General features: G+C 45.8%; 1 protein-coding gene across 3 annotated transcripts in view; it reads left to right on the forward strand.

The window, feature by feature from the left end:
* MEIKIN (meiotic kinetochore factor) overlaps window positions 1-27,376 on the forward strand; it is an 836,714-nt gene that overhangs the window by 756,953 nt on the left and 52,385 nt on the right. For all 3 annotated transcript variants that reach the window (XM_078650675.1, XM_078650674.1, XM_078650676.1), the window contains one exon: window positions 2,413-2,550. In XM_078650675.1, coding sequence (XP_078506801.1) covers window positions 2,413-2,550 — 138 coding nt within the window. The remainder of the gene's footprint in view (window positions 1-2,412; window positions 2,551-27,376) is intronic.

Below are 27,376 nucleotides of genomic sequence, written 5' to 3' on the forward strand. Positions count from 1 at the left end.
GTGTTAGGGGTGGGTGTCGGTCCTAGCTCTTTGAGGTGCTCTTCCAGAAGAGCACAAGTTTGGTCTTCTCATTGTTTAGGTGTAAGCAGTTGGTCTACATCGAGGCGATTTCAGTCATGCACCCGTCATGCACCTGTCATGAACTTGTTCCAGGTACTGTGCATCTTGTCCGTGAGGGAGACAATGTGTTGCACGTAGTCTGCATAGGAGAGAACGTTAATGTTGTAAAAGTGCATGATGCTGGCTAGAGGGATCATGTGTGCATTGAAGGGGGTCGGGCTCGGGGACGATCCTGGAAAAACTCATCAGATGAGGTTGTAAGCTTCTAAAGGGCATGGTGCCAGACTAAATGATTAGGTCCTTCCAGTAAGGAAGAATCAGATCTATCAGAGCATGTGCCCTTGGATTAAAATGTAATGTAGACTTTGGATGAGGATGGGGTAGCAGACAATGTCGAATGCTGCTGAGAGGTCTAAGAGGATGAGGGCCTTAGTGTTTCCTCTGTTTAGAGTCATGCGGGTGTCATCTGTGGCGGTAATAAGAGCAGTTTCCGTACTGTGTTGGGTCTGAAACCAGACTGAGTGCTGTTGAGGAGTAGGTGGTCACTGAGGTATTCGGTGAGGTGTCCGATGATGATTTTCTCTGATGGCCGGGAATGGTAGCAGGGAGATCGGGCAGCAGTTGTCGAGCATTAAAGGATCCACAGAGCGTTAGCCACTTTCTTTTCCATACATTTCACATATATAGTTAGAAGGGAAATGTGTCAGTATTACCTACATGTACAAATATGGTTTGTTTTTATTGCAATAGACCATAATTCTTACCAAATACTACGAAAGGGGGGATATCCCATATGAATTTCTTTTTTATTGCACTACACCATCAAATATTAACACAACAGTTTTATATACACATTTTTAATGTCCCACAGAAGACCACAGAAGACCATCTGTTCCAGCCACCTTCCACTTTGAAAAATATTACATGGCGGGTAACCCTCTTAGGAAGGTTTTGCTCTATCAGTTTGCAGGACAACTGGACTCTGCATAAACATATGCATGTCGGCTTAATTTCCAGAGAGTTTTTATTTAATGCCTAATTTGTTCAATGAGATGTATTCTGCAATATCATAAATGAAAGAATCGTTCCACATTGCCCTCCACAACTCTGGAGCATTGGCTAAGAGTCATTTTTATTATTTTGACACGTTTTATAGCCTAAATTTGTGCTTTAACCTGTGCCAAAATCCTCCCACATATTGCTCCATATTAGAAGAGCCACAAACCAAAACAAAACGGGCACATTTTAGTTCATTTTGACGGTCAGCTCACTTTCATTCTGATGAATGTTCTTAAGGGTCAGTAAAGACAGCACTAATGAAATGCACTTACCCCTCAGGCGAGTCACCTAACTCCGTCGTCGTACTTGACAGCCCATAGTGCATAGTACTGTTTAAGAACCCCAAGACAGTGTTTCTCTTATGTCACTTGGATTCAATGCATAGTAAAAATAGCTAGGTCAACTGAAAAAAAATCTTAACGAGTTTAGATTTTGGCTCCATAAAAATGCTTATAAAAATATTATGTAATGGTGAAGATGTAGTGAAAATATATACTCAGATGCTTATATTTGTTGATCTGTCCTATAGTGTAAACATTACTCTGTACAAGACAGAACATAAGGTGAATATATTTATGGTCTAACCTGTATTCATTTTAAGATTTAATAAAGCCAAACTTCCTACTATCTTAATTTGAATACCCTGGGTTACACTGAACAGGACAATATACGTTTACGGTCTCACCAGTGGTTGTCCTAATCCCCAGGATTTTTTCCTAAAGCCAGGTTTTCGGCCATTCTGATTTGAGCACCCTGGGTTACATTTTTGAAGCGGAATATGTTGCATTTAGAACAGCGTTCACTGGCGATATGGATGGAGAGGCCTACTCCAGAACTGAGATTACCCCGGAGGACTGTACATATGTAGACAATAATCTCTTATGAAATAATCTGCATGTAGATTTTAGAAAGCTGATGTGGGAGAGAGAAGATTTATTGTGGGTCTTCATTAGTATTAGTCGTGGGCAAGAATCTTATTGTTGGTTGTGATTTAGCACCACAGCGCCACACTCACCACTGGTTATTGGGACCACAGAGTTTTAAGTGTGGTCCTAGAAGGTAAAGAAAAGACATAGGTACATAAGTACGGCCAGCATTGTCAATTGACTATCTGGCTGCATCGGTACAATTTGGGAGAGCTGTCAGTTCACAAATGGATCCATAAGACATTGTTTGTCCTGTTGTCTTGGGAAAATCCATGCATTAATTTATGAAATAGTTCACAAAGAAGTTGTGTTGTGCTTTTTATAGGTTTTAGTTTTAATGTGTGTTTATTAACTTTTGTTTTTGTAGCTGGATATCTCACCAGTGCACATGCCAACGTTGGATGAAGAACTGGTGCCAAATTCAACTGGTCCTTTTGTTTGTTCTAGTGAAATTGTTGCTGCTTCTTCCAGTCTGGAAAATAATCAACAAAGCATAGTTTCGCAGGTGTAAAATATGTATTTAACTGTTTTTTTATATATAAGTCTATAGCAATAGAATACAACTAATGTTAACACTGTTAGTGCAGCTGCTACTGTTACATGATTAACAATGCATTCTTAGCCAGCAACAACTTGTAGGTCAGGCGTGGTCCATATTAAGTTGATTTCCCTTGGCCCAGGCATTAATTATTGTTTGAGACAACAACCAAGACAATCTTTGACTATCGGACAGTCTTGCCTGGCCATGTTCATACAAGCAAATTGAGCTATACCCAACGTGTTTTGACATTATTTTTTATGTAACGACAGTCTATACTAAGTTGTGTTTTGGCTAAATATTGCAATCTAGTATGAATAGCGACCTGACAGGATGTTATACGCGTCCTCTTGATTGGTTAATTTGCAAAATAAATAAGAGCCAGGGCTCCCGTCAGACTTGACCTCTTGAATCTCCTGTTAGTGCCGCCTAAAACAAAACCAACTACTAACCATGAAAGTGGGGAGGTGATGTAGCATAATGGTCTGAGCTGCTAAATTCGGAGCCTGGGAACAAGGTTCGAGTCTCAGCGTCTGTTCAATATCGTGTGATTCTGCGCAAATTATTACTTAATCTCTCTGTGCGTACCATATATGAATATGTCCTTAACTGATGCTCATGAAAAGTGCAGGTGCTAAGCACCGGAAACCACCGGCTCATATTAAGCATTGCATGGCCGGGGCGCAGCCTCCTCTTATAATGTCCACTCCTTAGTAGGTTAAGGAAATCATGGCTAAAACCAATGTTACTAAATAAACCACAGGATACAGACCTCAACAAGCTCCTGTTTTATGTACTGATGATTTTTCCATGACTGATAGGGTTGTCCAATTTGTAGCTAGGTGTATGCATGCAGTGGTGTAAGTTATCTGAATTTTATATTATTATTGTAACTTGAAACTATACCCTAATTCTATCTCCTATGAGCTAAAGTTTTAGATTTCATACACTCCTTTCTCAAATCGTTCATTATGGTCAGGCTGGTAGTCCCTGGTAATGGTATTAATAGAAATGAAATGAATACATGGTGTAGCAGCATTGTTTATTTAGTTATGCATTCAACTAATTATAAAATGCACAATGAGCCCCAGAGGTGATTACCTACCCTCTCTACTCTACCCCTCTAGAAGCCATCTTAAATTGCAAACCTGCTCATTTTGCGTGAGGAAGTCCAGATCAAGTGCTGTACTCCGCAGGGGTGTGAAATTTAATAACATATCTACTTGTCCATGGGGCAGGTTGCTTCATAAATCTACTTGTCCTGTAACAAAATCAACTTCTCCCTTTTGTGCCATGTAATGCGACGACAAATTGTGACAGCAATCTCATTATATAAGAGCTCTGAAATAGCCTCTCTGATTATGTCAGGGCTCCTCCCTAGTATGGTTTCAATACTAGCAATTCCTTTATGTTGCCACGTTTCGGCAGCTCTACATACTGGGGCTGAAGGTAATGGTAAGCGAACGTTTCTGGGTTGGAATGCCCTTTTGAGTCTGTGCAAGCCTACTAACTTGTATGTTTTAAGGCTTTTCTCCAACATTTCTCTGATCTTTTTCCCTACTGAGAAAGGTTGGAAATTCACTGCTGAAAATGGCAGACATAAAACTTCTTCCAGGGTTGGGGAAAAAGTGGTTGGAGGGAAAGTGAACTTGCAAACACTCATATTTTCGCATGTGAAAATCTACAGCTGCAGATTTGCTCATGCTAAAATATAGTTCATAAATATTTTCTAGGCGTACTACTTCTTGGCCTACTTCTGTAAAGTCTTGTGAATTTTATGAAAGCTGTATATCTACACTTAATGCAAGGGCATGGGTGCACGTTTGAGACTTTGTTTAATAATTGGGCCCCTAATTAGGTCTGGTGTTAACCACTACCTTTTGTGTTTAGTAAGATTCTGTTTCTCTCTCTGTCTATCGGCTAGCTTCACTGTGAGTGGCAGCATTTTGATCTTTCACAAGGAGCTTACTGACAGTCGTTTTGTTCAGTGCCAGGAATTACCGTGGAAATGTTTCCATTTTAAGACCAAAAAATGTTTGCTTTTTCCAATGTTTGTTATAATTGTGAGGGCCAGGCTGCTTCCACACCAATAAGGTTTTACAGAAACCATGCCAGAACAAGTCACGCACTTGACAAACCAAAAGGCTGCCTAGCAATTTCAGACCTATTGGCTTTACCAATGCTTGTTTATTTTTATGTTTCACATAACCTTCTTCAAACTGGTTACACTGATTGTCCATTATGGATTTTTTTGGGAAATACTTGCATACATCAACACGTTACTACATAATGCTGCTAAGAAATGGTACCTGACATTTTACAGTAGTTTAGCTAAATGTTTTTGCATTTTTTTGTGAACATTTTATTTTGAAAGCAAAGAATCATCCATCTTGATTTCAAGATTATGCAAATATTTGCATCTAATCAGAAAGCATTCTGGGAGCATTATACATAACCTCATATTGCTAAATATTAAAAACGTGTGTACACATTTTTACACTAGAACCACTGTCAGTAGTGGTGCAGTCTGAGCTTACAACGTTTACTTTGAGCGCTCACCCTAATAATAAAAGCTTTGCATTAATGAACCATACATACAAGTATGATCAGCATTAGCACAGACACAAATATTACCTTAACTGCAGGCAAAGCCTTTCCCTGATCCATAATGTGGTACTGTAAACTGGCAGCCAAAGGGTTTGTTCTGTAGTGGGTTGGGCCTACTTGCCCCAAGAACAAAATTCACATAAACACTTGTTGACCTTGACCCAAAGCAATATGTCCCGGGCGTCAGGCTATAGGAATTCCACATCCCTTGCTTCGGATCATCCGGTGGTCCCGACCACCATCTATTACATTTCAGTTTTTTATACACCGTTTGCTTGTTTATTTGTTGCCCCCTGGTTTTGTCACCAGTTGATTCTCAGTTGCATCATTGGCTTTCCCTGGAGCCTGTGAAGTGTATGTGGGTCACTGGATAGTTAGTCCAGATCATTATGGCAGAATCCTACACCAAGGAGAAATCTTGTGCCTCATGCTAATATTCTGCATATCAACTGTTTGTACTATCGACACCAGTGGTCTTAAAACTTTTGATGACAGAAATGGGGTAGAGAGGATAGATTTTAGGAATATTTGGATACTCTTCCCCTTTGACATCCACTCCCAGCCAGTATATAGATGACAACAGATGTTATATATGACCCATTACAGAGTGGCTTGCTGCAACTCATTTTTGTCATTTAAAACAAAAAACTGTTATCAGCATGATGCTTCTCTTGACCAGAGATTGGTGCCAACTCTCGTCCCCCCAAATATTAAGGGCCCACCCCTCCCAGGGGGTCTGCACCCCAGTTTGAAGACCTCTGGTCTACACCCTAATCATGTGCTGAATTACAGCATGGTTTGCCAAACATTTTCCACAAATCTTTGAAGGACACAAAAAGGCTTGCTTTCTGACTCAGTTACTACGTCTAGGAATGCCTCACATCAGGGTATGAGGCAGTAACAAGTGTTCCACTTTCTTCATCAATAAAGACAAAAAAGGAGTTATGAAGTTTACGTTACCAGACCTAAAGACATTAAAGATGCCATTACCCAAATCATTTATATGCTGAATATTTCTTCTTTATTAGAATCCAATTTGCCTTCTCAGAAGAGCCCACACACCTGCACTGTATATCTCTCAGAGGATTTTGATACAGTTGACCATTCACCATTACTATCTCTTTTGTCGTCTTGGATGAACTTTAGTGGAATTAGGATTATTTTGGGTTAGTTATTTCATTCCTTTCAGGCTGTACCTGATCCTCCCAAATGAAATGTGAAGTGTCCCAGGGATCTATCATTTCTCCACCATTTTTCAGTCGAAACGCTAGTGCATACAGTGGCCAGGTTTGAGTTGTCCATTCATCAGTATGCTGATGGCACCCAACTCTATTACGTCTCATCAGAGTTAATATATTTGACCTTGTTTTTAAAAAATAATTCTTTGTTTTGTGTTTTTTCTTCTACCCTTTAGCTGATAATGTAATTTCTGTGATTGTAGTATTTGTTAATGCATTTTCCTAGTTAACTTGTTTAGTTAGTTTAGATAGTGGATAAAATAGTCACATTGCACAATGGTCTGTAGGACCATCAAATAGCTAGACATATTGGTTCAGCAGTCAAAATATGTCTTGTGAAGCAAACATATAAGCATCACACAGATCACAAGAAAATCACATTCATATTTCAAGCACAACTTAGATCATTCCTCCAGGGCTCCCTAATCTTAAGATTCTTTTGACGGGATCTGCAGTTTCATACATTGAGGTCGTACTTAAATACATCCAGTTGCCCATCTTTTAAGTCCCAGGGCTCTGGGACCATAACAGTTTTGGGCAGGGCCCTTTTTTGCCATGACCACTTGCAAGTTGACAAAGACTTGTACATATCTATTGATTTTGAGCTCATCAAAGATGTTCACCAGTGTCCTCTTTCAAGTGCGGGTAATGTTTTGTCCAGGCACCTTAAAGTGTCTTAGTGACCCTATCCTAAATGGTCACCACTAATATGCAGCTCTAGACCGTATCATAGAAGTTGCCTTCAGTAATTGGCAGTGTATTTTTATTAATCTATTCTGGTTATAGTGAAATATACTCAGTTCTAATTGAATTTGATGAGCCAGAAGCTGGTCAAGATAACTTGGAATGACTATGGTCCTTTAGACCCGGAAGGTGTTTTTTTAGTCAGACATGTAATAGTTTATTCGACCCATTGAAGACCTCAGATTCCAGCCTGATGGTCCTTTGCTTCATGCATGATGTTGGTCACTCTTGTACATGATGCTTCTCTAGTGGTGTCTCCATTTTGAATGGTCCCAACATGGTGGAATACTGTTAGACATAATCAATATCCCTCCAGACACTGCAACAGATCTCAGGTGGTGCTTCGTAGAGGAAAGCCTGTCCTGTGTACAGTTCTTTTCCCCACCACCAGCAGTGCCATCTGGCAACGAAGATACATCCGTGTTATTGGAGGAGTGGGCGGGGGACAAGAGGTTGTGGGGACTTCCTGAGGGAACTCGAGATCAAAGAAACATGGCTTCCATATCCACTTGCTTCATCTGTGGGTGATTCACCTTGTCCTGAAGGCCTTACTCCCATAGTTTGGTCTGCCCTGTTCCCATGATGCACTGGGCCAGGGACAGACTAATTTGCATATAGCCAGGTTCTGAGCTGGGATGGGGCAGTGAGCTAAATAACGGTGATGGATCAAGCCCTGATCTTTGGACTGGGTAAGAGTGGTCTGCTTAATTCAGACACTCTGTTCATCACCACCCCCTTTTCTGAATCGTTTTTGGCCACTATAGGTGTGGCAGGGTATACTCAGACATGAGTCCCTTGCTCACTGCTCCATCAGGATTCAAGCAAGCCGGGCCGAAGACGCCTGAAATGGCAGAAACCGGTCCCCGGAAGCTAGTCTCCTTTCTGGTGAAGAATTGGCTTGGTAGTTTGGTCTGCCCTGTTCCCATGATGCACTGGGCCAGGGACAGACTAATTTGCATATAGCCAGGTTCTGAGCTGGGATGGGGCAGTGAGCTAAATAACGGTGATGGATCAAGCCCTGATCTTTGGATTGGGTAAGAGTGGTCTGCTTAATTCAGACACTCTGTTCATCACCACCCCCTTTTCTGAATCGTTTTTGGCCACTATAGGTGTGGCAGGGTATACTCAGACATGAGTCCCTTGCTCACTGCTCCATCAGGATTCAAGCAAGCCGGGCCGAAGACGCCTGAAATGGCAGAAACCGGTCCCCGGAAGCTAGTCTCCTTTCTGGTGAAGAATTGGCTTGGTAGTTTGGTCTGCCCTGTTCCCATGATGCACTGGGCCAGGGACAGACTAATTTGCATATAGCCAGGTTCTGAGCTGGGATGGGGCAGTGAGCTAAATAACGGTGATGGATCAAGCCCTGATCTTTGGACTGGGTAAGAGTGGTCTGCTTAATTCAGACACTCTGTTCATCACCACCCCCTTTTCTGAATCGTTTTTGGCCACTATAGGTGTGGCAGGGTATACTCAGACATGAGTCCCTTGCTCACTGCTCCATCAGGATTCAAGCAAGCCGGGCCGAAGACGCCTGAAATGGCAGAAACCGGTCCCCGGAAGCTAGTCTCCTTTCTGGTGAAGAATTGGCTTGGTAGTTTGGTCTGCCCTGTTCCCATGATGCACTGGGCCAGGGACAGACTAATTTGCATATAGCCAGGTTCTGAGCTGGGATGGGGCAGTGAGCTAAATAACGGTGATGGATCAAGCCCTGATCTTTGGACTGGGTAAGAGTGGTCTGCTTAATTCAGACACTCTGTTCATCACCACCCCCTTCTTCTGAATCGTTTTTGGCCACTATAGGTGTGGCAGGGTATACTCAGACATGAGTCCCTTGCTCACTGCTCCATCAGGATTCAAGCAAGCCGGGCCGATGACGCCTGAAATGGCAGAAACCGGTCCCCGGAAGCTAGTCTCCTTTCTGGTGAAGAATTGGCTTGGTAGTTTGGTCTGCCCTGTTCCCATGATGCACTGGGCCAGGGACAGACTAATTTGCATATAGCCAGGTTCTGAGCTGGGATGGGGCAGTGAGCTAAATAACGGTGATGGATCAAGCCCTGATCTTTGGACTGGGTAAGAGTGGTCTGCTTAATTCAGACACTCTGTTCATCACCACCCCCTTTTCTGAATCGTTTTTGGCCACTATAGGTGTGGCAGGGTATACTCAGACATGAGTCCCTTGCTCACTGCTCCATCAGGATTCAAGCAAGCCAGGCCGAAGACGCCTGAAATGGCAGAAACCGGTCCCCGGAAGCTAGTCTCCTTTCTGGTGAAGAATTGGCTTGGTAGTTTGGTCTGCCCTGTTCCCATGATGCACTGGGCCAGGGACAGACTAATTTGCATATAGCCAGGTTCTGAGCTGGGATGGGGCAGTGAGCTAAATAACGGTGATGGATCAAGCCCTGATCTTTGGACTGGGTAAGAGTGGTCTGCTTAATTCAGACACTCTGTTCATCACCACCCCCTTTTCTGAATCGTTTTTGGCCACTATAGGTGTGGCAGGGTATACTCAGACATGAGTCCCTTGCTCACAGCTCCATCAGGATTCAAGCAAGCCGGGCCGAAGACGCCTGAAATGGCAGAAACCGGTCCCCGGAAGCTAGTCTCCTTTCTGGTGAAGAATTGGCTTGGTAGTTTGGTCTGCCCTGTTCCCATGATGCACTGGGCCAGGGACAGACTAATTTGCATATAGCCAGGTTCTGAGCTGGGATGGGGCAGTGAGCTAAATAACGGTGATGGATCAAGCCTTGATCTTTGGACTGGGTAAGAGTGGTCTGCTTAATTCAGACACTCTGTTCATCACCACCCCCTTTTCTGAATCGTTTTTGGCCACTATAGGTGTGGCAGGGTATACTCAGACATGAGTCCCTTGCTCACTGCTCCATCAGGATTCAAGCAAGCCAGGCCGAAGACGCCTGAAATGGCAGAAACCGGTCCCCGGAAGCTAGTCTCCTTTCTGGTGAAGAATTGGCTTGGTAGTTTGGTCTGCCCTGTTCCCATGATGCACTGGGCCAGGGACAGACTAATTTGCATATAGCCAGGTTCTGAGCTGGGATGGGGCAGTGAGCTAAATAACGGTGATGGATCAAGCCCTGATCTTTGGACTGGGTAAGAGTGGTCTGCTTAATTCAGACACTCTGTTCATCACCACCCCCTTTTCTGAATCGTTTTTGGCCACTATAGGTGTGGCAGGGTATACTCAGACATGAGTCCCTTGCTCACTGCTCCATCAGGATTCAAGCAAGCCGGGCTGAAGACGCCTGAAATGGCAGAAACCGGTCCCCGGAAGCTAGTCTCCTTTCTGGTGAAGAATTGGCTTGGTAGTTTGGTCTGCCCTGTTCCCATGATGCACTGGGCCAGGGACAGACTAATTTGCATATAGCCAGGTTCTGAGCTGGGATGGGGCAGTGAGCTAAATAACGGTGATGGATCAAGCCCTGATCTTTGGACTGGGTAAGAGTGGTCTGCTTAATTCAGACACTCTGTTCATCACCACCCCCTTTTCTGAATCGTTTTTGGCCACTATAGGTGTGGCAGGGTATACTCAGACATGAGTCCCTTGCTCACTGCTCCATCAGGATTCAAGCAAGCCGGGCCGAAGACGCCTGAAATGGCAGAAACCGGTCCCCGGAAGCTAGTCTCCTTTCTGGTGAAGAATTGGCTTGGTAGTTTGGTCTGCCCTGTTCCCATGATGCACTGGGCCAGGGACAGACTAATTTGCATATAGCCAGGTTCTGAGCTGGGATGGGGCAGTGAGCTAAATAACGGTGATGGATCAAGCCCTGATCTTTGGACTGGGTAAGAGTGGTCTGCTTAATTCAGACACTCTGTTCATCACCACCCCCTTTTCTGAATCGTTTTTGGCCACTATAGGTGTGGCAGGGTATACTCAGACATGAGTCCCTTGCTCACTGCTCCATCAGGATTCAAGCAAGCCGGGCCGAAGACGCCTGAAATGGCAGAAACCGGTCCCCGGAAGCTAGTCTCCTTTCTGGTGAAGAATTGGCTTGGTAGTTTGGTCTGCCCTGTTCCCATGATGCACTGGGCCAAGGACAGACTAATTTGCATATAGCCAGGTTCTGAGCTGGGATGGGGCAGTGAGCTAAATAACGGTGATGGATCAAGCCCTGATCTTTGGACTGGGTAAGAGTGGTCTGCTTAATTCAGACACTCTGTTCATCACCACCCCCTTTTCTGAATCGTTTTTGGCCACTATAGGTGTGGCAGGGTATACTCAGACATGAGTCCCTTGCTCACTGCTCCATCAGGATTCAAGCAAGCCGGGCCGAAGACGCCTGAAATGGCAGAAACTGGTCCCCGGAAGCTAGTCTCCTTTCTGGTGAAGAATTGGCTTGGTAGTTTGGTCTGCCCTGTTCTCATGATGCACTGGGCCAGGGACAGACTAATTTGCATATAGCCAGGTTCTGAGCTGGGATGGGGCAGTGAGCTAAATAACGGTGATGGATCAAGCCCTGATCTTTGGACTGGGTAAGAGTGGTCTGCTTAATTCAGACACTCTGTTCATCACCACCCCCTTTTCTGAATCGTTACTCCCATCGTGAACAGTTTGTTTGAATCCTTACGGACAGCACAGCTGTGATGTGGCATGTAAACAAGGGCTGCTTCCTGGCACAGAGTAGGAGGTTGCTCTGTGCCAGGAAGCACTGCGGCTGTGGGCTTGAGCTCATGCACACCAGCCCTGTCATGATAGCCAGTTACCTAATAGGCTCCCTGAACACGAGACCAACAACCTGAGTCAGGGTTCATCATGCAACCACATGTGGTGTCTCCATCCGGAGGTGGTACACACCAACTTTTACCTGTGGGGCACCCCTCAGGTGGATCGCTTTGATACATGAGAAAATATGCATTGCCTGCCGCTCTGTGCCTTCCAGTTTTTATTGCGAACTGCGCATTCCTCATTCCCTTGATTCCTCAAGTGTTGAGGTAACTGTGCCAAGACCAGGCATCAGCTATTCTGGTTGTCCTAGACTGGCTGCGAAGGGTATGTTATAGACCTCCTGCAACTGTCTTTATACTCCAGCTTTTGCTCATAGCAGACAACTTCTTCCTGAAGTCAGTGTGGCAGGTGGTGTGCCTTCCACCTTCATACCTGGAGATTGAGTTTATTCCATCTGCCACCAAAGGTGCTGGATATCACCCTCTCAGCACATCATCCCTCCACAAAATCGGCCTATGATGGGCTTTTTTTTTCCTGGTGTGCAGTGAAGGCTTATGTGCTTCCTTCAGGTGTGCCTTTCTGATGTTTTGCGCTTTCTTCAGTCCAACAAGGTTGTATAGTGGACACAGTTAAAGGTTAGGTTTCTGCCTTATCAGCTTTCATTTGCTTGCCAGATCAGCCTACTCTGTTCAAGTTTCTGATTGTTCAGAAGTTTTTGTAAAGCTATCATAAATGTTACCTGCCTCCTGTTTTGCCTTTTATTATGCCTCAGTGATACTTTAACTTCAGGGTGAATTTTATGATGGGGTTCTGTCAGAGCTAATACACAGCTACTAATTTGCAGATTTTGACCCTTAGGTGGTGTTTTTGTTGGCCATCACATTGCCCCATTGTGTCTCGTGAGCTACGAGCCCGGTGTGTCCAACCACCTGTTTACATCCTTTTGTACCTCAGCTGGTTTTGAAAAATAAAACAATCTTAAGTGAAGTGATTAGACGTAAAAGTAATCTGTATGGTAAGAGACATACACCCGTGCCCTGAGTGCCCAACTGTACTGTTGCCTGGATCTTAACTGTGTTTTTGTGTTTTTTTTTTTTGTTTCGTCTTGAGCAAGCATGGATCGTGTGTGTGCGCCATGTCTCCCACCCCAACAGATTTGTGTATTGCTGCATATCTGTGAGCTGGGTGGGACACACACTGGTGGAAGGGACTCTTCAAAGAGTGCCTGGGCACATATCAGGAAGGATATGGGGCTAATAAGAGAATGATAAAGAGTGAGGCAGAGAGCCGAGGATCAACCTTTTGGTGCACATATTACTGTAGCTGAAATCCAGGTGTGAACTCTGGTCACTCCCATGAACTATGGTGCGGGTCTATCTAATTCTGAGTCATTACTGAAAATACTCAGGCCCTAAATCACAGTTGGTGTTTTGAAATGGATTATAAGAAAGGGAGGTTGAACCCCCAAAATGTACAATTTGCCAAGCAAACAGAAGCAATGTGTGAGAAAGGGAAGCTCTTGAAGAATTGTGTCTGTGATCAGGATTGGGGGCAAAAGCTTGCTAGTCTCCATGCTGGGTGAGTGGACAACACCCAGGAAAAGCTAAGAGAAAGCGTGCCTGCCTTCTTGCCAAGACCAGTGTGCAGCTTGAGGAAGAGTTGAGCGCTGGAGGGAGCAAGGTCCAGTGCGAAGCCCTACATGGAAGACTCCTTGAGCGAGGTGTGAGGAAACTGTTGCCCAGGTGCAGGAGTGATCTGGCAATCCCTATATGTCAGGAGAGGGACACTGTGATCTGAGCCATGTAGTGAACGCCGTGTGGGAAGCGCTAGGCCCACACTGCTTTGTTGTAGTAACCCCATATTCCATAGAGGACCACTATTGAACTGTTTGATGCTAGAGTGTTGAGACTTGTGTCCGCCTTAATCTGCGGTTCGTATGCCAGGATGGGTTGCCATGGTGAGAGTGAGAGCACTGGAGGAGTCTGCATCTCTACTAGAAGCATCATGGCAACCTTGTGTGCCAGAAGGGGCTGTGGGTAATGACACTGCCAGAAGATTGCAGTTGTGACCGGCAGGTTAGGCCTACACTCCAAAACCTACATTTGACTGATTCCCTTGAGGACCTAAAAGAAAGCCACCAGAGACATCACACCCTCGCTGGGCTCCAGTCTGGAACTGGAGTATCGAATACTCATCTGTGAGGGGAAGAGTGACTTAAACCTTGTCTTCGCGGAGTCCCTGAGACAAGCCAGCATTGCTGCTCGAGGGAGCCTGCGTCTGCCGCGTGTACCAAACAGGAGCAGGACTTGTGAGCGCCCGTGGAGAGGGCTGAATGCTTCCATACTTGCGGAGTGGGTAAGACAAGAATTGGGCCTCTGAGGCCCAGGGGAATTCGCTGCTGATGGTGCTGCAGTACCATAGACACTTTTTACTAATTCCTAAATAGTAAAAAGTACAACTCTTGAGTACAGCCTATTAATGAGAATTTCCTGGATGCATGCACTAGTGCGTGGGGAATAACCCCAACCACGTTATAATCAAGAGTGTGGGACAGGGATTTGCCTGACAACTACTAGAGTTCTGACTTAAGGGGATTGTGTTTTTGCTAATTAACATTGCTATTCCTTTGCATGCCAGACTTTGAAATAAAGTACTTCTTTTTTTTTTATTAAAGTAAGTATTTGACTGGACGTTGATGTATTGTTAATACTTTGTGCACTTTCAGTTATTTTTTTTAAAAATATTTTTTTATTGATTTTCAAACACCCAACGTCATTGAGAGGCAGTACAATAACAAGCGGATAAATGACAATATAATATACCACAAGTCTTCTCAATATACCCCCCACATCCCTCACCCCTCGAATGGTGTGCCTCTAGATCTTGGTTGTTAATCAGTTAATTTGCATCAGAATCCAATACAGTAGCGAATCACAGTAATACAATACAGGGCTCACATACATCTTGAAGGTCACCTTGTGTCCCATTGATCTTACCCTAGGTCATTCCCCTTGTGTCGAAGTGGCAGCCGGTTCCTGACGGTCCTCCATTTCCGAACTCTCCTCTGAACCCGGTTCTGGAGTTTGCAATACTGCTACCAAGGCCTCCCACGCCCTTGCTGCCTCCTGTGCCTTGTCATTATTAGTGCGCAGGGCCTGCTGTAACCGAAGCGTGCCTTCGCTCCGCGCCCACTTGAGTAGTTCTGCCCGCCATCTCTCCAAACCCGGCCCCCTCGTTGACTTCCAATGCATAGTAATTTCCCTCTTAGCTAATACGAGGCCCATATCTATAAATTTACTTGTCACTTTCGTTTTAGCCGTATGCGGAAACCAATGCAACAAACAAATGCCTAGGTCTAGTTCTATTACACGATCAGTTATATTACACAGTAGCTCCAGCACCTCCTTCCAGTACGTTCCCAGACTCATACACCCCCACAACATATGACGGAAGTCGGCTCCCTCTGAACTACATCTCAGACATCTAGCGGACACTGCACCGAAATATTGATTAAGCTTAGCTGGTGTTAAGTACGCCCTGTGCAGGACGTAGAACTGTACCAATTGAAATCTAGCATTCCTTGTGCTCTTCTAACCTCTTCGGACCAATTGGGCCCACGTCTTCTCTGGGATTTCCCTGCCAAGGTCCACTTCCCACTTCTCCTGCAACGCGCTTAATGGCTCTAGTGCCTCCGTCAACATACGTCTGTACAGGCACGTAATAGCCTTAACAGTTCCTGCCGCCATTACCACATATTGGCACACCGTTGAGGCCCGCGGTTCCGTCAGACCCATCCCCCAATAGCGCTGTATTGCTGAAATAAGCGATGTATGCAGCAAGTAATCCCCTCGCGGGAGATCATATTTATGCTGAAGGGCCTGAAACGACAACAGGGTTTCATTCTCATAGAGTTCTCCTAGCATTTGTATTCCCATGTCTTCCCAATTAGTAAGTGCCGTCCAATCTCCGCCATGGGGGAGTGCCGTGCACACTCCCAGCGGTATCTCCCGAGCATACGTGCGAGTGAATCCAGCCCGACGTTTGCTCCGATTCAGCACAAACGCAGCGTCCTCTCTTCCACAGTGAGCGGTTCAAGAAGCATCTTCTGCTGTAGCACTATAAATGAAAAAATATAGCGTGGGATCCATCGTCCCTCAGGGCCATCCGGGCCCCGGAACTCCCGAGCCACAACCTGGGTGAGCCACTGCAACTGCGCTGTTAAATAGTACCATTCGAAGTCTGGCACTGCCAGACCCCCATCGGCTCTCGAACGTATCATTATGGCCATTGCAACCCACCGTCTGCCCGGCCCCCACATAAAACCCACAGCCATGGAGCGGAGCTGTTGGAAGACGGAGCCCGGTATCCAGATTGGCAGCGTCCGAAAATAATACAATAAGCGCGGGAGCGCTACCATCTTCAGGAGCGCCACCATCTTCAGGAGCGCCACCGACCCGCTAATGATAACGGCAAAGTGCTCCAAAATCCCAAACTGCCTTTAAGTCCGCGCATGGCCCGGCCCAAATGACCCTGCAGCAAATCCTCGGACGTATGATAGACGTTGGTGCCTAAATACGGTAAACAGTGAGGCTCCCATCGGAGGCCCGCCACCTGCAATGGCTCCAGCATAGTCGCTGCCACTGGGAACAAGCAGGTCTTTGCCCAGTTCACCTTCAGTCCCGAGAACCGCCTGAACACCCGTAGCAAATGTCGCGCGCCCTCCAAGTCCGGGAGAAAAATCAATAAGTCATTTGCATAAAGGGAAATAAACTGCATATCCCCCCCAGAGAGACAAACCTGGATAATGTGTTCCCAACCGAGCGTGTGAAGTCAGAGGCTCAGTGGCCAGGTTGTGCACTTTAAGTTATGAGTCACATTCACTCTCCTGTATCTAAGCTCCCCTCAAAACCCTCTCATCCTTTATGAGGAATCCTTTCACTGCTCATCCATAGCTACCACTGGGAGTCATATGCAGAATGGGTACTCTGCCCAGTTGATCAGGATCCGTAGTAGGTCACGTCCTGAGACATCAGAAGAAAAAGGTCTCAACACCCTAGTTTGTCCCAGTAATGCCTATGTGCCCTGTGGCCCTCTGAAGGGGGTTCTGACAGGAAGACTTTAGTCTTAACGTCTGAGGGAAATAGATCTTAGCACTTGCTGAGGTCAGCTGGGCATTCGGGCATTAGGATGGCGGTAATTACTGCATTGCCCAGGTCAGTTAGCAGATCTCCTTCACTTAATGAGGTTTTAAACCTCACATGCAGATGAAGCGTAAGCAGACTGAAGAGACATTGGGAGAATTCTATAGGAAACATATTGCAGGGGTCTTACATGACTGGAACTGGCCGAAATCTTTATTCACCTCATCAGCACAGACTCCATTCTGCAGAGAATTCCTCTCTGTCTGAGGTAAGTGTGCCATTGCCACATAATTATTCAAGCACTTCAGTTGGCACATCTTGAGACGGTGGTGACAAACAGTTTGCGATGATACTGTGCAGTTTCTTGAGCAGCTGTGTGGGAGTGAGCATCTAGTTGCCTTTCGCTATTCACTAAATTCCCCGGTTATTAGCAGTGTCTCACTTCTATGCCAGAAAAACTGTTTCTGGTTTTGTTTCTGTATCTGTAGACTCTGCGCAGGGAAAGCTATCCATATCCCCCAAGCATTTTTCAGTGGCCTGCAGTCTGGCGTGTATAACTCACTCAGTATCATTCTACCCCCAGCAGCATGGTATTGCACTTCTAGGTCAAGGATTACAGCTTCAAGTTGATGGAATAGCTCCATTTTGTATTTAATAAGTTTTTGAGATGTAACCCACAGCTCTGCCTCTCAACCCTTGTTTGTAAGGGTGTCTACGAAGTCCTCTTTCATAGCCGCTACGTTTTAATTATTGGGATTCCTTGATCACATAGACTTATGGTAGTGGTATGAAGACGCAATCTGTAGGGTAGACGGTAATCCAGCAGCTGCGGGCCAATATTGACACTGGGCAGAATTCTAAAAGGCATTATGGGCATTTGCCTGAGGATGTGGTCAGCATAGTGTCTCTATTGGGTACTGTATCGGTTAAGAGACTAATCCTCCTTAGTGGGACTATGAGAGGAGAGAGCCCAGGATTTTTTAAGAAGGTTCCCTACAGTGGTGGGGAGGCGTAGGCATTTAGGACTTGTGATCTGTATCCCTCCTTCTAGCATTGTGCTAGTTAATTTAGCATGTGCGGCACCATTTTGTAGTCAGTCGCCATTTTGGGCCATGATTGAAATTAAGCTTCTGTTTCATACGGTCTGCCTCAGAAGAAAGCACCCTCTATTGTTTCCTTTTATTATTCAAGGTTGAGCTTCGCTGCACTAATGAATAGCTTGTTCTGTTTTTGCATGCCTTTCCTTTGAAGGTAGCCTTGCTTCCACTCTCAGAGAGACTGGCCCGGTCTGAGTAACCTTGAAGCTAAGATAGTGTGTACCCGGTCTCAGGATGGTAGCTCATCCTTCTGTACCTCCTTTGTTCATCAGTGCCCAGGCTGGAAAATTCCAGTCTGGGCATGTCTTAGGGGTATTGGAAATGTATATCTGACTTTGCCTTGTGGAAAGGTCCCTCAGCAGCTATCTAAGGAGGCTGGTCAGACCTGATTTCTCCTGGACTTCTCCGCCGCCTTCGACACCATCTGCCACCGTACAATAGGTGCACGCCTCCACGCCGCAGGGATCGGAGACAAAGCCCTGGAATGGACCACCTCCTTTGTCTCCAGCAGACCCTAGAGCGTCAGCCTCCCCCTATTCCGATCTGAAGCCTCCGAGATCATCTGCGGCGTCCCCAGGGATCCGCCCACAGCCCAACGCTGTTCAACATTTACATGGCCCCACTCGCACACGTCGCCCGACAGCACGACCTCTGCATAATCTCCTATGCCAACGACACTCAACTGATCCTCTCCCTCACCAAGGATTCCATCACCGCCAAAGCCAAGCTCCACAAAGGAATGAAGGCCGTCGCCGACTGGATGAAGACCAGCCGTCTGAAGCTGAACTCGGACAAGACAGAGGTCCTCATCCTCGGCTCCAGCCCTTCAGCCTGGGACGACTCCTGGTGGCTAACGGCACTAGGGGCAGCCCCGACACCCACTGACCACGCACGCAACCTGGAAATCATCTTCGACTCAACTCTCTCAATGACCAAGCAAGTCAACGCCGTCTCCTCCTCCTGCTTCAACATGCTCCACAAGATCGACAGGTGGATCTCGACAGATATAAGGACAGTCACCAAGGCCCTTGTCAGCAGCAGACTCGACTTCGGAAACGCTCTCTATGGGGGAGCCCTGATCAAGCTCATCAAACGACTGCAACGCATTCAAAACGCCTCGGGACGACTGATCCTTGACGTACCACGCCACGGCCACATCACCCCCCACCTAAGAAACCTGCACTGGCTCCCCATCTACAAAAGGATTTCCTTCAAGCTCCTCATCCACGCACACAAGGCACTCCACAAAACCAGCCCAGTCTACCTCAACAGACGACTTTCCTTCTACACCACAAACCGCCAGCTCCGCTCTGCCGACCTCTCACTCTCCACCATCCTGCGCATCCGAAGCACAACCATCAGCGTGAGATCCTTCTCTCACCTCGCCGCCAAGACATGGAACACCCTACCACTGAGCCTACGACAGACCCAAGACCTGCTGACCTTCAGAAGGCTACTCAAGACCTGGCTGTTCAACCAGTAGCGCCCCCCCTCCCCTCACCCCCCCCCCTCCCCCACCAGCGCCTTGAGAGACTCGTGGGTATGTAGTGCGCTTTACAAGTGACTGATTGATTGACTCCGCTCAAACCAACACTAATAAATAACTTTGCTTTGTATTCTCTACTGTCTGACCGATTCTTCCTTTGTATGGAAGGCTGAGAGATGATCGTGAGTGACCTGGGTGGCCCTAATCAGGACATTTCCTTCACTATCACCATAAAAGACTTACCCAGATGGTCCTGCAAATCCCTGCTGACCTGAAAGCATGATTGACTTCAAAGTAGGATAGCTACTCCACTCAGTCATCACCAGTGTGCAAGACTGTATCTGAAAAATACTTCCCTAGGAATTTGAAATGGTGCCTTTAGGACTGCCTCTCTTCTGCATCGGTCATATTTATGTGAATAATGTGGCTTTCTGACTGTCAGCCATAGCGTAGCCCTCACTTCAGTTAAATCATGACTACAGAATTTCCCATTTAATGTGCAAACAGCTAACACTTGGATACTAGCAAGCTCACACAAGTGTAACATCTCCTTCCTACCACCTTCCTTACAACAAAGAAGTTTAAACTGAAAATAAGAAAAACACGCACAAATGAAAGACCTCTCCAACAGTACCAGTCCAACTATGTTCGCAAAGTAGCCCATTCCACTTTGAGAAACAAAAGTTATTATATTAGCTACTTCTAGGTAAGTTAAATGCGCCAGTTAGGATTTGTAACCAATTCATCAAGTTTGTAGGGGTCAAAGCATGTGCACTGAGGCCTGATTAATAGGTTCACTGTGTACAGAGTCCAAACCCCAAAAGCCTTCGGTTTAAAGAATAGACGTGGAGGGTGATCATGCAAAAGGGAATTCTCATACACTAGCCAACAGACAATCAGTCAAAACAAGAAAATGAATTACAACTTACTGATGCTGTGCAGCTCACATGTGGCTATATCAAATTGTATTAGGTAGGTTTCAAACAGTACATTACAATGTCACTTCTTTGAGCAGTTTGTTAAGAAAGGAAAGAAGCAAACGGTAAATTGTTGTAGATTGAGACAGACAACTAGGTTCTCACTCTCAAATCCCAGGCTGACTGAGTTTCACATTGAGTTATTCTGTCTTTTGATCTACTTTTTATTGAACTGGCCAGCTATCCTGGCCACATGGGTGTTTAGATTTAGCGTTGAGATTCTTCTGCACCAGCATCTAGTCCCAATTTTTTTCAGCTGAACCATAGTGGCTCGTTCTTCACCAGGAGCTGGGTGGGAGTGGTCATTGTGTGTGTGTGTGTGTGTGTGTGTGTGTATATATATATATTTTTTTCTTTTTTGTTGAGGATTCATCAAATGGCGTAAAAATTATAGGCAAGCCCAAAAAACGCTTTTGCTATGGAAACTAGCGCCTAATTATAACCCCCAGTAGGTATGCATGTGTCCATATGTATGTGTATATTTATATATATATATATATATGAATCTGTATATGTGTGTGTGTATATATATATATATATATATTTTTTTTTTTTCAGCCAACCAGTCCTGAACTACAGCACATACGATACCGCTTTCCCAGGTACAGACCACAATGCGCGAGAAAAGTTGAAAGTACAAAGTGCTTTATTCCTCCATAGTCTCCAGCATGACGCGTTTCGGCTGCGTCACTGCAGCCTTGATCATATATATATATATATATATATATATATATATACACACATACATACTGAGGGTCACCAGGGATGCAAACCCTCCACAAATCCTCCCAGGCGATCGGCCACCCTGGACCATGAGAACCACCACCTTCTGGGGCCAAATACCACTTTAAAAATTGAGAGGGGGGCTCCTGTTATCTCCTGGGGTGCCCACTCTTGGGAGATAGGAGATAGCTGTTTGCTTTTGCTTGGCGGGAGCTTTGACATCTCCCGCCAAGCGAGAGCAAACACTAACAAGTTTTCATGTGTTTCCCTGCTTGCTGTCATGTGGGCAGGGAAACAGAGGAAAGATTGCTTTCGCACACAGGGAGCTGTATATTTAGCAGGTCCTTGTGTGCAGGAGCAATGCCGGCTCCTGCAGGAGGTGGGTAACTAGCTGGAACTGCTGGGGCATTGAGGCTCCCTCGTGGTCCCCATCAGAGCACACTGGGTGTCCTGGGTGGGGCCAGGGCACCCAGATAGACGTGGGGGGAAAGACCTGAGCACACACAAACTTAATAAAAATTGTAATAAATTCTTTGATCTTGGTTTCACAACAACAACGAGGGACATCCAGACCCGGAGTAAGCGGCAACACTCGTGTGAGCAAGACGGAACGACAGTGAAGGGCGGTGCTGGCTACTTTTGCCCATTGAGGCTTCCTCGTGGACTGCTCCAAAACGGCCGCTACCTCGTAATCTACGACGGACCCGATAACGGTTAGAACTACCACAAAATATTCTTGTTTTTTCATTACTGCCCTTGCTGTTCCTGGCGCATAGAGCTCAATTTCATTCCTCAAGAATTGACTACGAAGTGCATTCTACACTTGATTGGCGCGCCTCATCAGAAGATCTTTTGTACCCAGACTGGGTTGGAATTATCACCAGTCGTGGGGGACTACCCTTCATTTCCATTTGGAGATAGCCCTGACGATTTGGAGTGCATTCCACTCCAATGAAACACGTGTCGGCTGGCGCAATAAACATTATTGCTGCACTTACCAACTGTCCCTCGTTGTTGTTGTGAAACCAAGATCAAAGAATTTATTACAATTTTTATTAAGTTTGTGTGCGCTCATGTCTTTCCCCCCACAAATTTATATGTATGTGCTTGGCGCATTACATTGTCAAGGGGTTGTACAGGTCACCCCTTTTCCTAGCAGCACCACTCCAGCATAACCACTGCATAAACCATACCAAAAACCCGTTGGTGCACAAAGTTCCCCTTCAGTTAAGTACCTGGTCCATTCTTTGAAACACCCAGATAGACGTGGCCGGGCCTCGGGGATGGGGTCCACGGGCTGAAATCGGTCAGAGGATGGGGCCTCATGGCCCCCCTACCCCATTAAGTTTTGGCAGGGCCGTTCTTGCCCTGATGCAGAAATTAAACCTCATTGCGAAGCATTTACAGATATAAACATAGCGGGTGCCCCACTTGAAGCTCCACTTCTGTAAAGGACAAATGATCTTGACTTACTGGGCATGATGAAGGCAAAGCAAGTGTGCATTCTTGGCAATTCCACATTGAAAGATGATCTGAAATGATTCATGGAGGTCAGTGTATCGGAGTGCAATCTGTAGGCTCTCCCTTTCAATGACTACAAGTATACAAATGTGAAAAATCACCTGGAGCTCTACTAGTTTAGCCCTGCCCTGTTCCCCTTAGTCTATGCAACTGCCTTCTGCCTTTTGCCCGAATGATGGGCAGCTTACCACAAGGCCCCTCCAGTGCATTATCCACTGATTTTCATTACTTGTTCTTGATGCCACGGAACATGAGGACATCACCACAAATAAACAATCATTTGCAATGCAATAGGTCTCGCATTATAAAAGTTTGAGCTGATGGCATTGTTAATAATAATGCAGCACTAACAGCTCAAAGATTGTTATGTGAGACCTATTGCATTGCAACTGTTTTTTTTTATATAACACGTACTGTGGTTGGGTGTGTGGTTGTGCTTGTGTGTGTGGTTGTGCTTGTGTGTGTGGTTGTGCTTGTGTGTGTGGTTGTGCTTGTGTGTGTGGTTGTGCGGTTGTGTGCGTGGTTTTGTGTGTGCGTGGTTTTGTGTGTGCGTGGTTTTGTGTGTGCGTGGTTTTGTGTGTGCGTGGTTGTGTGTGTGCGTGGTTGTGTGTGTGCGTGGTTGTGTGTGTGCGTGGTTGTGTGTGTGCGTGGTTGTTTTGTGTGGTTGTTGTGTGTGGTTGTGTGTGTGTGGTTTTGTGTGTGCTTGTGTGTGTGTGGTTTTGTCGTGTGGTTGTGGTTGTGTGTGGTTGTGGTTGTGTGTGTGGTTGTGGTTATGTGTGTGAGATTGTACGTGTGGTTGTGTGTGTGTGGTTGCGTTTGGTAGTGGTTGGGGTGGTTGTGTGTGTTGTGTGTGCGCGTGGTGTGTGTGGTTATGCGCGTGGTTGTGCGTGTGGTTGTGTGTGTTTGTGTGTGGGTGGAGGTGTGTGGTTGTGTGTGGGTGGAGGTGTGTGGTTGTGGGTGGTTGTGTGTGTGGTTGTGTGTGTGGTTTTGTGTGGTTGTGGGTGGGTGTGTGGTTGTGTGTGAGGTTGTGTGTGTGCGTGGTTGTGTGTGAGTGAGGTTGTGTGTGTGGTTGTGTGTGTGTGTGTGGTTGTGTGGGTGGGTGGTTTTGTGTGGTGTGTATGTAGTTGTGTGGTTGTGGGTGGGTGTGGGTATGTTGTGTGTAGTTTGTGTGTGGGTGGTTGTGGGTGTGGTTGTGCCAGCAACAGCAAAGTGAAGTTATACTCGCAGGCCATCAGTGATGTCTTCATCCATGCAGTGTCTCCAGTGTGATGTCCACACTAGGGACCAGTTGTGAGAAGTGAGCAGCGCTGCAGTGAGGATTGTCTGGCTTTGTATCTGATCCTGGGTCCTGTACTCCTCAGTCTACCAAGTTCACCCCTAATGGTCACTGGTCATTTCTCCATGGGAGAGACACCAAACCTCCTTCCTCCACTACTCGTCCTGTGTGCTTGTGGCTGGTGGGGGCACGGTGCGGGAGTACGTGAGCTCTGCCAGCCTCTGGCTCATTTACAGCAGTGTACCAAGAGGTACAGTTCTGCCCGCTCTCCACCACTGCAGTCAGGACACTGCTCTTCTAGCCTTCCCTGCTTTAAGAACCAAAGTAGTTTCAGTAGCCCAGGATGCTGAGAGCTCAGACCGTCCATCTGAGGGCCCTCATGTGAAGGTTCTGCTTGGGGGCCCATCTGTCACCATAGTTTTGACCTACTAGGGTTCTGCAGGTTTTTGGGGCAGTGTATGCTCTTTAGAGGGTAGAGAGGCTGTGGTGGTGTCCTTGACGTCACGGGTAATTAGACAGCTGACCTTTGCACTGCTGCCACATTGCTACTGCTTCACCCACAGGCCCTGAAGGTTCAAATTTTCTAGGCCTTCTCTTGCTGGCCACAGCTCTCCGAGGTGACTATTGCACCATTCTCGGTGACCGTATACATGCTCTGCTCTAAACCGCCCTGTACAAACAGAGAGCTTCTCACTAGTCCATTGTGATTGTATTTGGCATTTATTGCTGAGATACAAAAAATGTCTATCTCCAAGCAGAGCAAACCAGGTAATTGCCTTCGGCTGTATGCGGTGGTCATGTTATTGAACTCGGTGATGCTGAGAAGGATGGAATTTTTACCTGGCCATCCGGTTGTACAGATCTCTTCTGGTAGCATTGTACTATCAGAGACGCTTCTTGCACTTTCCATTTATCATTCATGTGACCGGCTGCTGATAAATGCGATATCACAAGTGTTCAGGCGCTGCTGCTGCTGGGGGACTGTCTTGCAGAGATGGCCTTTAGCCTTCAGCAAGGAGGTAGCAATCTGGGCCCAAGCTTCTCCAGCCGATGACTCCTGTGTATGGTGGTTTCATGGTGGCTCACTTTAGCCAATTGTTATGAGTAAGAACAGCCTTTCTAGCGACTGATCTTCAGTCTATACATCCAGCTGAGCCCTCTGTGAGCTGCCTCACTGAAGCTTGCTTGTGTTTCTCTATAGGTTGCAAAACTGTTTGTCCGTTGTCCATGCATTTTATTGTTTGCACTAGTATTTTTGATAACAAGAAGCCGAGGCTAGCCTTCAGTAGAGATGTCCATACTAAAGAGGACACAATGTCCGTATTTGTGGATACCGCCTATAACTGTATGATTTTCATACATTACCTTTGTGTGTGATTAATGTGGTGCCACATGTTGTGGAGATTTTAGGTGTCTTGTCAAATCCGCTATGCTCGAACCTTGCGCTGATTCCTATTGAGTTGTGTTGTGACTGTATTACTTTCTGCTGGCCCCGGCTGTGTCGCTGCTCAGGTGCATGCCTACGAATATCTGAAGCTGCAGATGCGATATGGGGGTGGCGTGGGGCACCGCGACAGGCTGGGAAAAAAAGGAACACTGAGCATTTCAGTGTAAATGTAAAAAAAACACCTGTGAGAGGTGCGCGCAGGCTCGCCACTGCGAGCATATGTTTTCAATTATCGCGCCCGTGTCTGGGCACGATAATTGAAAACATATTGTATTGTAATTGCATTTACATATCGCTTACTACCCCTGACGAGGCGTCGACTCGCTTTTTCGGCGAGTAACACGCTACTCCGGGACCCATAGAGGATTAGTGTTGAATTAGTATAGTCAAACATGAAAGTACATTTTAAGTGGTGGATAGGTTAGTCAGTTATTTGGATTTGGAATAATAGCAGAAGGATAGAGGAGGACAAAGGTTTGTATTTTTATAGAGCTTGTTGACGCACGCTATTCAGGAAGCCTACAAAGGATTAGTGGTGAATTAATATGGTGAAATATGAAGTAATTTCAGTGGTGGATATTAGTCAGTTACTTGGAGTGAGAAGGATAGCGGATGGATAAAAGGGGAAGAAAGATTTGCATTCATATTGCACTTGTTACCCCTGATGGGTGTTGAATCGCTTTTCTGGTGAATAGCATGCCACTCCGGAACCCATAAAGGATTGCTGTTGAAAATTAGTATAGTAAAAAAATATGAAGTAATTTGAGTAGTGGATATGTTATCCAGTTATTTGGGTAGTATATTAGTATAGTTTAATATGGAATTTGAGAAGTGATAGGAGGAGGCTTTTGGATGAGTAAAAATGAGTTTTGGCGGGGAGGACTCAGAGGAAAGACTTTAGAAAGGTTTGTTTTAGGGGATCGGTATAGTAAAAGAGGTGTCAGATGATACAAGAAGGGGTAGAGTAGGAGAGAGTCTAGAAAGGGTTATTTTGGCAATCAGTAGTGGTATGGGGTTTGGGATAAATGAGAGAGTGGATGTAGAGGATATATTGATAGATGTATAGGATGAGATGTAGGGTAGTGCATTGGAAGGAGTAGTAGAAGAAGTTTGAGATGAGTCAGAAGTTTGGGCTAGAAGATATATAGAGCGAAGTATAGGCTGAGAAATAGGGTAGTGCATTGGAAATGCTAAATTAGAAGAAAGTGATAAATATGTAGATCCATAATTACATTGAAAGTATGTGTTTCAAGGGTTACAAAGCATAGTGGTGTGCAGTGTGTGTGTTGTGCGTTAGTGTTATTATGGTAGAAGGGATAGGAGGGGTGTTTGTTGGATAACTGATGGAAGGTCTGTTAGGTGTTATTACAGCATCGAGAGTGTGTCGAATGGGATGTAGTTATGTATGGTGGTGTTGATTGGTGTTGTGTTAGTGATGAGTGTATTGGTTATTGGTATAGGATAGAGTTGTGTACTTTTTGTAGGTGATGTTGGATATGTGTGGTAGTTGAGATATTAGGGTGTGTAGATGTGGTTTGGTTGGATTTGTAGTGCAGGCTGGTACATTAATCTGTGCATAGTGTTGTGCACATTTGGTGCGAGTGTGTTGCTCTGTTTGTGGATGGTGATGGTGTGTGCTGGGTATTTCTAAGTGAGAAAAAGGGCAGCATTTCGGGCCCGAGTCCCGACAAGTCTCGAACAGGCTCAAAAAGGCAACTGCCCTTGTCCTCTCTGCCCTTCGCTGAGACGCCCTAAGCCTGGCCTTTTTTAATAGCCCTAGTAATCAGGCGACCCCTTCAGCCAATGGGAACCCTAGCCCTAACACTATCCAATCACAACACTAGCCCTAAAATCTAGG

This window comes from Lissotriton helveticus, chromosome 7 (genome assembly GCF_964261635.1).
Source record: "Lissotriton helveticus chromosome 7, aLisHel1.1, whole genome shotgun sequence".
Classification (NCBI taxonomy): domain Eukaryota; kingdom Metazoa; phylum Chordata; class Amphibia; order Caudata; family Salamandridae; genus Lissotriton; species Lissotriton helveticus.